This window comes from Zootoca vivipara, chromosome 2 (assembly GCF_965207765.1).
Source record: "Zootoca vivipara chromosome 2, rZooViv2.hap1.1, whole genome shotgun sequence".
Classification (NCBI taxonomy): Eukaryota; Metazoa; Chordata; class Lepidosauria; order Squamata; family Lacertidae; genus Zootoca; species Zootoca vivipara.
The window spans coordinates 111,621,343-111,634,181 of NC_142584.1; the positions used below are offsets into that span (position 1 = coordinate 111,621,343).

A 12,839-nucleotide genomic window follows, 5' to 3' on the forward strand; every position below is an offset into this window, starting at 1 on the left:
CCGCCGATCTTCGGCCCTGTGCTGTGTGACGGGCGGGGGTGGGGGGGAAGCGGAGATCGTTCTCCGCTCTCCCCCCACCCCCGCCTGTCACCGAAGATCGGCAGGTGCTCCTTGCTGGGCTTGACAAGCCCGGCAAACAGCGCCCGCCGATCTTCGGACCTGTGCTGTGTGACAGGCGGGGGTGGGGGTGAAGCGGAGATCGTTCTCCGCTCTCCGCCCACCCCCGCCTGTCACCGAAGATCGGCGGGCGCTGTTTGCTGGGCTTGACAAGCCCAGCAAACAGCGCCCGCGTGCACTTTATTAAAAAATAAGACATCCCTTGAAAATAAGCCATGTCGTGTTTTTTTGAGGGAAAAATTAATATAAGACATGTCTTATAATATGAGAAACACGGTAACTCTTTCTCCCTCCTATGCATCTCAATCATCGCAACTGCATCCAAGACTGCCTCATGTGTGTCCCTCATTTCCATCATATCTTTCTTAACTTTTTCTGTTTCTCCTTTCCGTTCTCTGCATTCTTTTTGTACCCTCTTAACCCCCTCCTCCAAACTTATTGTTTTACCCTTCAGTTCTTGTACTGTTTTTGTAACTTCAAAATTTTTGGTTACTAAATCATTAAATTTAACTGTTAGGTCAGTTACAGTCTTTGCATTTTCTATTTTCTTACCCATCATGTCCAATTTTTGATCGGTACTTTTAGCGTTCTCCCCCAATTCCTTTCTCATTTCTAAAAGGTCTCTTTTTAATCCCAATATCAGTTCTTTCATATCCAGGTTCATGTCAGCGTCTTGGGTTGAGTTCCGTCTGAGCTGGTTGGAGTTGGTTGTCAAGTTGCTTAAGGTTGTCTGTTTCTTGCTTGGGTTGGTCATATCAAGTGCAGTTATATATGTTGTTGTTGTTGTTTAGTCGTTTAGTCGTGTCCGACTCTTCGTGACCCCCTCTCTATATATAGATCTCCCAGTTCTCTTCCCTTTCTGTAGAATTGTAGAATGGCTTGAGTTTTATTTTGTTTTGTTTATTTTTAAGTGTGTCTTTCTCAGTACAGTGCTTTATCTTTTAATGTCTTTAATGTCTTTGCTTCAGAGGGCTTTGTTCCTATAAAATTTCCCACTTGGAGGGGAGAGGTAAGGAACCACAATGTATAGAGTTAAGTCTATATTCTCTTATTCTTCAAATGTGGACTTTTTATTTTGTCCTGCAGGTGGCAGCGCAGCTTTGCAGTTACCTTCTCCCTCCACTCCTTCCTTTAATTCCTTCCTTCCTTTGTAACTGTACATCCAATATCTGTTTCGACTGTAACCTCTTAAAGTTACAGAGCTTTGCAACAATGACTCAGCAAAGTAGTTGGAATTGTTTTTCAAGAGTCACAAGTCTTTCAAGACCTATATCTTCGAAAATCTTTTTCTTTTATTTTTTCTTTCCCCCCAATTGGGCTTTACTGGGGCCCCGAAAATATCCCCAAAGGGCTTTACTTTACTTTTCTTTAAACCCCCTTCCCGCTCCTTAATAGCTTTTCAAATGACTTGGGTTACTTCGTGCTCCAATTTGATCGTATTGTTAGTCTCTCCGCCCCTCTTATTCAGTTTTTACCAAGTTTTTACCAAGTTTTATGAGGTTCTAAGCCTAAAGTTCGTTCTTTGGCGTTAGAGTTGATGCAGATACTCCCAATACGACGGGATTTGAAGTTGACCTCCTCTTTTCCCTGTGTTCAGTACATATGCCCGCTGTCTGCAGCTCACTGAGTTTATGTCTATTTTTCCACCTCTGCTTTTCCCGGGCTGGGTCTCCTGCTTCTTTGTAGCATTTTTTTTAAAGATTTCAAAGGGGTTGCACCAACCTTTTTAGTCAGAGAGCAGGCAGGCAGCTGGCTTCTTATTTTATCGGAGGCTATGCCGCTGGTCCATTCCAGAAGTCAGGCTTTCTCGCCGCGGGGGAGGAGATCGCTACTACCAGCGTCTATGGTCTTCCTCTGGAACTTTTTGTCCTTTTACAGAGACCCTTCCAACGCTCTGCGACTCCTTCGGGTACAGGGATTCCCCCTGTCCCTTTCTGAGGGGCTTTGAAGCCTCAAAAACACCTTAGCCTCTGGCGGTGAGTGCGCGTCCTCCGGAGCTCCGTCGGGGTGCGTCTGGAGTCAGATGCGGCAAACCGGAAGTCGCCATGGGTACAAATAATTTATTATGATGATGATGATGATTATTATTAAAGGTCTCCACTCCCTCTGAAGCCCTTTCCACATTTCATAAATCTGTGGTTTCCCCGAGGGAGTTAGCTGATGTTTCCTAAGGTTCCATACCGACTAAAGCATCTTCCCTGTGTGTCTGCCAATGTAATGTAAGTTTATCCTTCCTGTTGAACCTCTTTCGACATTCAATACATTTAAATGGTTTCTCCCGTGTGAGTTCGTTGATGTTTCCTAAGAGTTCCATTTTCCCTGAAGCTCTTTCCACATTCAATACATTTAAATGGTTTCTCTCCCGTGTGAGTTCGTTGATGTATTCTAAGTGCTCCGCTTACACTGAAGCTCTTTCCACATTCAATACATTTAAATGGTTTCTCCCCTGTGTGAGTTCGCTGATGTCTTCTAAGTGTTTTACTTTCACTGAATCTCTTTCCACATTCAATACATTCAAATGGTTTCTCCCCTGTGTGAGTTCGTTGATGTATTCTAAGTGTTCCATTTTCACTGAAGCTCTTTCCACATTCAATACATTCAAATGGTTTCTCTCCCGTGTGAGTTCGTTGATGTATTCTAAGGTGTCCATTTGCACTGAAGCTCTTTCCACATTCAATACATTGAAATGGTTTCTCTCCCGTGTGAGTTTGTTGATGTCTTCTAAGGTGTTCATTTCGACTGAAGCACTTTCCACATTCAGGACATTTAAATGGTTTCTCCCCCGTGTGAGTTCGCCAATGTAATGTAAGTTTATCCTTCCTGTTGAAGCTCTTTCCACATTCAATACATTCAAATAGTTTCTCCCCTGTGTGAGTTTGTTGATGTCGTCTAAGTTGTCCATATTGAGTGAAGCTCTTTCCACATTCAATACATTTAAATGGTTTCTCCCCCGTGTGAGTTTGCCAATGTAATGCAAGTTTATCCTTCCTGTTGAAGCTCTTTCCACATTCAATACATTTAAATGGTTTCTCCCCTGTGTGAGTTCGCCAATGTAATGCAAGTTTATCCTTCCTGTTGAAGCTCTTTCCACATTCAATACATTTAAATGGTTTGTCCCCTGTGTGAGTTCGTTGATGTCTTCTAAGTACTCCATTTTCCATGAAGCTCTTTCCACATTCAATACATTCAAATGGTTTCTCCCCCGTGTGAGTTTGTTGATGTATTCTAAGTGCTCCACTTACACTGAAGCTCTTTCCACATTCAATATGTTCAAATGGTTTCTCTCCCGCGTGAGTTCGTTGATGTATTCTAAGATGTCCATATTGAGTGAAGCTCCTTCCACATTCAATACATTGAAATGGTTTCTCCCCCGTGTGAGTTCGCCAATGTACTGTAAGTTTATCCTTCCTGTTGAAGCTCTTTCCACATTCAATACATTTAAATGGTTTCTCCCCTGTGTGAGTTCGCCAATGTAATGCAAGTTTATCCTTCCTGTTGAAGCTCTTTCCACATTCAATACATTTAAATGGTTTCTCCCCTGTGTGAGTTCGTTGATGTATTCTAAGTACTCCGCTTACACTGAAGCTCTTTCCACATTCAATACATTTAAATGGTTTCTCCCCCGTGTGAGTTCGTTGATGTATTCTAAGTGCTACACTTACACTGAAGCTCTTTCCACATTCAATACATTCAAATGGTTTCTCTCCTGTATGAGTTCGTTGATGTATTCTAAGTTGTCCATATTGAGTGAAGCTCCTTCCACATTCAATACATTGAAATGGTTTCTCCCCCGTGTGAGTTCGCCAATGTAATGTAAGTTTATCCTTCCTGTTGAAGCTCTTTCCACATTCAATACATTCAAATGGTTTCTCTCCTGTATGAGTTCGTTGATGTATTCTAAGTTGTCCATATTGAGTGAAGCTCCTTCCACATTCAATACATTGAAATGGTTTCTCCCCCGTGTGAGTTCGCCAATGTAATGTAAGTTTATCCTTCCTGTTGAAGCTCTTTCCACATTCAATACATTTAAATGGTTTCTCCCCTGTGTGAGTTCGTTGATGTCTTCTAAGTACTCCATTTTCCATGAAGCTCTTTCCACATTCAATACATTTAAATGGTTTCTCCCCTGTGTGAGTTCGTTGATGTATTCTAAGTTGTCCATTTTCACTGAAGCTCTTTCCACATTCAATACATTTAAATGGTTTCTCCCCCGTGTGAGTTCGTTGATGTATTCTAAGTTGTCCATATTGAGTGAAGCTCCTTCCACATTCAGTACATTGAAATGGTTTCTCCCTCGTGTGAGTTCGTTGATGTATTCTAAGTGCTCCACTTACACTGAAGCTCTTTCCACATTCAATACATTCAAATGGTTTCTCTCCTGTATGAGTTCGTTGATGTATTCTAAGTTGTCCATATTGAGTGAAGCTCCTTCCACATTCAATACATTGAAATGGTTTCTCCCCCGTGTGAGTTCGCCAATGTAATGTAAGTTTATCCTTCCTGTTGAAGCTCTTTCCACATTCAATACATTTAAATGGTTTCTCCCCTGTGTGAGTTCGTTGATGTCTTCTAAGTACTCCATTTTCCATGAAGCTCTTTCCACATTCAATACATTTAAATGGTTTCTCCCCTGTGTGAGTTCGTTGATGTATTCTAAGGTGTCCATTTTCACTGAAGCTCTTTCCACATTCAATACATTTAAATGGTTTCTCCCCCGTGTGAGTTCGTTGATGTATTCTAAGTTGTCCATATTGAGTGAAGCTCCTTCCACATTCAGTACATTGAAATGGTTTCTCCCTCGTGTGAGTTCGTTGATGTATTCTAAGTGCTCCACTTACACTGAAGCTCTTTCCACATTCAATACATTCAAATGGTTTCTCTCCCGTGTGAGTTCGTTGATGTATTCTAAGTTGTCCATATTGAGTGAAGCTCCTTCCACATTCAATACATTGAAATGGTTTCTCCCCCATGTGAGTTCGTTGATATATTCTAAGTGTTCCATTTTGACTGATGCTTTTTCCACACTCTGTACGTTTCAATGATTTCTTCCCTGTGTGAGTTTGTTGATGTCTTCTAAGTGTTCCACTGTGACTAAAGCACATCCCACATTCCATGCATTTAAACTGTTTCTTGATTCTTCCCAATGAAGTCACAGGTGGCTCCATAGAATTCTGGCCCTCATCTTCCTCACCTGTTTCGGATTGGGCGGAAGAAAATCCTATTAGACTTTCAAGAAAGACAAGAAAGAAACTGAACACATGTCAATCCGAATACACACCTTCTCTTATTTTAACACCGTCTCCATTCTCCACTGTCCTTGCTATGTTCTAAATTTTTAGGAATGCAGATGAGATAATGGCAAGAACAACACGCTAACTCCATTCACACTTAATAAACTGCATTATTTTATCATCTATGTTGGAATTGGCTTCCTAGACACATCTCTGTATTTCCCTTTTTCCAGGGAGGAAATGATCACAGGCTCGAGTAGCAGTCTCTCCTATGACTAAGAAGTAAAACTTTAGTGTTACTACCGGTATGCCAAATGTAAGTGTAAAAATATTGCAATATATTAGAACAGGCACCCCCAAACTCTGCCCTCCAGATGTTTTTGGACTACCATTCCCATCATCCCTGACCACTGGTCCTGTTAGCTAGGGATGATGGGAGTTGTAGTCCCAAAACATGTGGAGGGCCAAGTTTGGGGGTGCCTGTATTAGAACATAAGAAGAGCCCGCTCGATTAGGCATCCTAGTCCAGCATCCTGTTCTCACAGTGGCCAACCAGATGCCTGTGGGAAACCAGCAAGCAGGATTTGAGCAAAAGAGCCCTCTGCCTTCCTGTGCTTTCCAGGAACTAGTATTAAGAAGCATTATTGCCTAGGACCGTGAGGGCAGAGCAGAGCAGACATCAGACTAATCCTCTTTTTCAAGCTATACATGTTGTTGGCCATCAATGTCTCCTGTAGGATGTAAGTCCATATATTGGAAAAGTAGAAATACAACAAAGAACGCTTTCGGACCAGAACTCAATATTTCTTGAACTAAAAGGTGAGAAAAATATTCCATTTAGAGTATTGTTCATATTTTGGGCAACCGAATGAAAGGTGTTTCAGCAGAAAATTTGTTATCACACTCAGGCCTGCTTTCTACCAGGACATCAGATGAAGGAGAATATAAGGAATATAATACCGTAGATATTATTGAATATTTGGAAGTAAGAAATGAGAAAAAAGCGGCAATACTTTTAGATGCTGAAAAGGCTTTTGATAACGTTTCATGGGCTTTTATGAAAACGATAATAGAAAAAAATGAATTTGGGAGAGGAATTGATGCAATTTATTCTTACCAACAGGCCATGCTGATTGTTAATAAGGTTATAACAGAAAACTGTAAAATAATGAAGGGGGCAAGGATATCCCCTATCACCATTATTATTTATTTTGGTATTAGAGGCCCTGGCGAGAGAGAAAGAGCGGAGAAATTAATTAGAGGAATAACAGTGGGAAATAAAGCATATATATTAAAAGCTTTTGCAGTTAACCTTGTAATTACAGTTACGGATCCCAAAAATACTCTACTGAAGTTGGTAGAAAAGATACAGGACTTCGGGCAAGTCGCAGGCTTTAAACTAAACAAGAATAAGACTAAGCTTTTGGTAAAAAACATGATGGAGCAAGACAAAAAGGAATTACAACAGAAAACAGAGTTAGTTATACATAATTTTTTTTGAGAGATTTATTTGACAGCTAAGAATATTAATATTTTTAAAGACAATTACGAGAATGTGAGGAAATACAGTGGTGCCTCGCTAGACGAATTTAATTCGTTCCAACGGTCAATTCATCCAATGAAATATTCGTCTTGCGAGGCACCCTTTCCCATAGGAACGCATTAAAAGTTAATGTAAATAAAATGAGATTTAGATATGGGGAAGAATGAACTTTCCCTCGGAAACCAAACGTGCTCCTGGGCTTCCATTTTTACTGTTGTGCAGCTAATTTAAGTCCCCCCCCATTGTGATTAAGGCTTTTCTCATCCCATTTGTTCCCTTGCACAGCTAATTTAAGCCCCCCCCCCCAATTGATATTAAAGCCGTTTCTGGTTGCAGTGTTATGAGGTGACATTTGGTGCTTTAGTTTTTTCCGATTTTTTTGTGTTTTTGTTTGTGTGGCTTCTTCATTTTTGACTGTGGCTTGTTTTTATGTTTTATAATTGATTGGTTGAGTGAGTGAGTGAGAGAGTGACTGTGGAAAGGGATAAAAGCTCCCCACCCAAACAATGACTATCATCAGTGCAGGTACAAAAAAATTTTAATTTTAATTTTTATCTACAATACTGTCTTATTTATTTTATGGTACAGAACTGTCAGAGGGCCTGGTATGGCTACTCTAGAGTAACGACTCCAGCATGGTCTTTTAAGGCTTTTATTAAGTGCTGATTATTTACAGTGTTCAGAGCAGTAAAAATGCATCCTTAAGGTGAGGTGTCAGAACTCCCGAATGGCGATTGGCGCGTTTTCTTCCAGCATCACAGCTTTGGCAGACCCAACCTCTTCCCCCTACGTTTGCGTCGCAATTCGGGAGTTGGGGGGATTGGCCTCCCCCCCGTGCGTCCAACTTCCTGTCCCACCTGCGGCCTGGGCTCCACAACCTTGCCTGAGCCTCGGACACCACTTCCTGACTCTCCGCTGGAGGCAGAGCTCTCCTTACTCTCTCCAGCGCTTGGGGATGGGCTGGAACTTAAGATGGGAGGGACTTCCCTGTATCCCTTGTCCCTCACATCCACCCCCCTCCCAGGCTCCTCTTCCCCCCTCCCTAGTGGCTCTCTGCTTGCTGGGGACGAGTGAAACCCCAAGAAGTCTGTGGCATCCGAGCCTGTGGGTGTAAAAATTTCCCCCCAATCCTGCGATCTTTCTCCTTCCCCCTGAGAAGACGGGAATCCCAAGAAGTCAGTGGCGTCAGAGCTGGTGGGAGTAAAAATGTTCTGCCAGTCCTCTCCTGCCTCTGACGTCGTCGACCTCGGTGAAACCCACACCTCTTCTTCCGTGTCCTCAAATTCCGCTTCCCATCTCCATGGAGAGCTGCTGCCTGCTATCCCTTCCTCCTGCCCCTCCCCCTCTCCCTCCCTTTCCATGTGCCAGGGCTTGGGCCTGTGGGGGAACAGGGCGTGGAACTCTTCCACTAAAAATTCCTCAGGTACTTCCGTGGCCGGTATCCACTCATTGTGGGACGGCGGAGTGTCCTCCCATGCTATCAGGTACTCCAGCCCTCTCACCCCTCTCCTTGAGTCTAAAATCTCAGTTGCCTCATTGAGCTGTCGGGCGTCTCCCGTCTCCCCCCCTCCCTCTGGAGGCTGATCACTGTCCCTGAACCTGGTACTTTCCCTGTACGGCGACAGCAGTGATCTATGAAACACTGGGTGCACTCTCATGTCCTCCGGCAGTGCTAGCCTGAAGGCTACCGGGTTGACCTGTTGCATGACCGTGAAGGGGCCCAGCCTCCTGGGTGCTAACTTTTTGCATCGCCCCCTGGTGGGAAGACCTTCCGAGGATAACCAAACCTTGTCCCCCACCCTGATGACCTCTCCCGGTCGCCTGTGGCGATCTGCCCCCTTCTTGTACGCTTCCTTGGCCCTCTCCAAGTGTTCTCTGAGCTGCTGGTGCACCGTCTCCAGGTCCTCTGCCCAATCCTCTGCCTGTGGGCCCTCTTCCTCCTCCTCCCCCTCCCTCTCCGGGAAAGATCTGAGGTCGCGCCCGTAGTTGGCCTTAAAGGGCGACACCCCTGTGGAGAAGTGCACCGCATTGTTGTAGGCAAATTCTGCCAGTGGCAGGCGATCCACCCAGTCCGTTTGCCTCTGGCTGACGTAACATCTCAGGTACTGCTGCAGAATGGCGTTGACCCGCTCCGCCTGTCCATTGGTCTGCGGGTGCCGAGCCGTAGACAAACTGACCTCCACCTGCAGGAGGTTCATTAGCCGCCGCCAGAAACTGGAAACAAATTGGCGGCCACGATCCGAAATAACTCTTAAAGGCAATCCATGCAGTCTGAATACGTGGTCAACAAACAGTTTGGCCGTCTCTTCTGCCGAGACCGCCCTGGCACACGGTATAAAGTGGCACATTTTGGACATGAGGTCCACCACCACCAACACTGCGGTCTTGCCCCTGGACGACGGCAGGTCTGTGATGAAGTCCATGGACACTACTTCCCACGGCCTGTGCGGTGTGGCTAATGGCTCCAGCAAACCTGCTGGTGGCGCTCTGACCACCTTTGCTCGCTGGCAGGTGTCACATCCCCTTACATAATCCCGAACATCCTCCCGCACCCCTGGCCACCAGAAGTGTCTCATGACTAGGTGAGTGGTTTTGTCCCTTCCGAAATGACCCGCCGTTGGGTTGTCGTGCATCTGCTTGAGGGCCTTACCTCTCAGCTGTTTGGTTGGCAGGTACAGGGCTCCCCTGTAAAAAAGCAAACCCCTCCTTTCCTCAAAGTCTTTAGCCTGCTCCCTCCCCCCTCTCAGTTCTCTGAAGATGCGGGTGGCAAATTCATCAGCTGCTGTCAGTGCTGTGAGTTCTGCCTCGCTCACCACTGCTGCTCCGCAGGACCATGCTGATGGGGGGAAAATGTGCCTGGGTGCTGGTGGCAACTCCTCCTCCATGTACTCTGGCTTGCGGGAGAGGGCATCCGCCCTGACATTCTGCTCCCCCGGGATGTAGTGGATGGAGAAGTTGAAGTTCGATAAGAACTCTGCCCACCGTATCTGCCGCTGGTTGAGCACCCTGGCAGTTCTCCAGAACTCCAGGTTCTTGTGGTCTGTGCACACCTGGATGGGGTGCTTGGCGCCCACCAGGAAGTGTCGCCAGTGCTGGAATGCAGCGTGGATCGCGAGAAGTTCCCTATCAAACACTGTGTAGTTGCGTTCTGGCTGGGTTAGCTTCCTGGAGAAGAAGGCACAGGGTCTCCACTCTCTGTTGGCGTCCAGTTGCAACAGAATCGCTCCCAGAGCCTTGTCTGAAGCATCTGTCTCCAGGCGTAGGGGCGCATCCTGCACCACGTGGAACAGGTGCTGGTCTGAAGCGAATACCCTCTTGAGGCTTTCGAACGCTGCTTGCGCCTCTGGTGTCCACCGGAACTTCTGCTTGCCTCTCAGGCAGTCGGTGATAGGAGCCGTGACACGAGAGAAGTTCTTGATGAACTTCCTGTAGAAGTTAGCGAAGCCTAGTAGGCGTTGGGCATCTTTGCGCGTCCTGGGGCTGTGCCAGTCCAGGATGGCCTGCACCTTGTCCTTGTCCATCGCCAGCCCCTTGTCTGACAGCTTGTAGCCCAGGAAGTCCACCTCTTTGGTGTGAAACTTGCACTTCTCCAGCTTCACATACAGGTGGTTGTCCTTCAGGCGCTGCAACACCTCCCTGACATCCTTCACATGCTGCACTGGGTCATTGGAATAGATAAGGATGTCATCTAGGAAGACCAAGCAGTTCTTGAAGAGGAGGGACCCCAGGACGTGGTGCATGAAGGCCTGGAAGCATGCTGAGCCCCCTTGCAACCCGAAGGGCATCACCAGATATTCAAAAGAGCCCAGAGGCGTGAACATCGTGGTTTTCCATTCATCGCCTTCCCGGATCCTGATCAAGTTGTACGCCCCTCTTAGGTCTAGCTTGGTGAAAATCTTGCCCCTGCGTGCCGCTGTCAGGAGATCATCCACTCTGGGCATGGGGAAAGCCACTGGCTCTGTCACTGAATTCAGTCGTCTAAAATCCACCACAAGACGGCGCTGTTGCGAGTCTTTCTTGTCCACCCAGAAGACCGGGCTGCCCCCTGCTGCCTTGCTTTCTCTGATGAACCTCCGCTTGAGGTTCTTGTCGATGAAAGCGCGCAGATCCTCCAGTTCCTGATCTGACATGGCGTACAGCTTGGCTGGGGGTATCGTTGCCCCTGGCACCAGGTTGATCTGGCAGTCAAAAGGCCTGTGTGGGGGTAGGTGGTCGGACTCCACTTCGCTGAAGACCTCCTGCAGGTCCCAGTACGGCTTGGGTATCGCCTCACCCCCTTTGACATGCATGGAGGCCACCGTGGCTATCGGAGGCCCCTCCCCTGGTTGGTGCTGCATGTAATGTTCCAGACAAAAGTCCGACCCAAACGTGATGCATCTCTGGTGCCAACTTATGGAGGGGTCGTGGCGCGCCAGCCAGCTCATTCCCAAAACGATGGGGGGGTCTGAGATGGTTGTGACGTTGAAAGCCAGTGTCTCTGAGTGCCTTCCCACCGTCATTCTCATGGGGGGGGGTTGGTGAGTGATGGCCCCTCCCAGCAACTCTCTGCCGTCAATGGTGGCTACGTGCAGGGGAAAATCCAGCTGCAGAAGTTGGATCTGGTGCTCTTCTGCAAAGTTTCTCGAGAAGAAGTTGGCTGAGGCACCACTGTCAATTAAGGCGAGGACTGTCAGGGGATAGCCATTTGGGAGCGTTAGCGTGACTTCTAGAACCACTCCTGCTCTGGGAGGGGTGGGCTGGCTCTGCTCCTCTCTGTGCGGGTGGGCGGGCTGGGGCTGTTGTCTGCTGACTGTGCCTGGCTGCTGCCCCTTGTCTCCTGCAGCCAGGTTGTCTCGTTTCCCTGCTGTGGTGCTGCGTCAGTGGGGGAAGGTACAACCGTTCCCGCCTTTCCTTGCCACTCTCTGCGATGAGGGCAGTCTCTGACGCGACGTCTTGGCGCCGCCGGGGTTTGAAAAGCCCGCGCACGCGCTCCCCCGATCTCCATCGGTTCCGGCTCTGGGCTTGGTCTGGGCGGGTCTGGGGGCGGGCCCTGGGGTGGGGTTTGGTGATGTGGTCTGTCCTGGGAGCGTGGGAACCAAGGTTTTGCTGCGCGCGTCGCTTGTTTGTCATACCATCTGGATTCCTGTCTCACCCCCACCGCTAGCGCCGCTTTGCTCAACTGATCCATAGTCTGCGGTCTAGGACCTCTTGCCAGCTCATCCTTAACGTCTGCATGCAAACCCAGGTAGAAGGCTGATTTCACTGGCTCACTTTGCAGATCCCACCCCAGTTTGTGCACCAGCATGGTGAATCTCGCCCAGTAGTCCCTAACTGTCGATTTTCCTTGTGTTAAGTTATGAAGCTCCTGTTTAGTGGCCTCCATTTCACTGTCGCTAGCGTACATTATTTTTAAGGCTTCTAGAAATAATTTTGCGTTCTTCATGCAAGGATTTTTTTGCGCTATGAGCGGTCTTACCCATTCCCGGGCGGCCCCCGTCAAATGCTCTATGATAAAGGAGACTCTGTGCGCGTCATCTGGGAATTCTGCTGCATGCAATTCCAGCGCATAATTTATTTCTGTCTCGAATCCTAGGTACTCCCTAGGGTCGCCGCTGAACTTGGTGACTAGGCTCTGTCCCCTTCTCACTTGGACTAGCTGCGGCTGGGGCGCCCCCCCACCTCTAGCGGCTTTCTCCTCTTCCAACTTTTTCTGCAGGTCCAATACCATCACCCTTAGCTGTTTCTCAGTCTCCTCTTTTGTCCTCACCTGGTCCACCAGCTTGTTCAGCTCCTCCTGCGCCCCTCGCGCTTCCTCCTGAGCGGCCTGCAATTGCTGCCGTGCCTGCGCTGTGAGGTTCTGCAGCTCCTGCTTCGCTGCTTCGGCCTCCAGCCTCCAATGCTCAGCCTCTTGAGCGCTCATCGCTGCACTCCAAAGTAGCCAAAAAAAGATTCGGGAGTTGCTGTCAGAG

The 12,839-nt window shown here is 47.5% G+C and overlaps 1 protein-coding gene across 2 annotated transcripts in view; it reads right to left on the minus strand.

Moving 5' to 3' along the window:
* Window positions 1-531: 531 nt before the first annotated feature.
* LOC118079168 (uncharacterized) overlaps window positions 532-12,839 on the minus strand; it is an 88,972-nt gene continuing 76,664 nt past the window's right edge. Inside the window, exon 5 of one of the 2 annotated variants that reach the window (XM_088663480.1) lies at window positions 532-4,994. In XM_088663480.1, coding sequence (XP_088519606.1) covers window positions 2,382-4,994 — 2,613 coding nt within the window. In that variant the 3' untranslated portion in view covers window positions 532-2,381. Of the gene's footprint in view, window positions 5,309-12,839 lie in introns of both variants that reach the window. The other variant, XM_088663479.1, reaches the window with a different exon arrangement.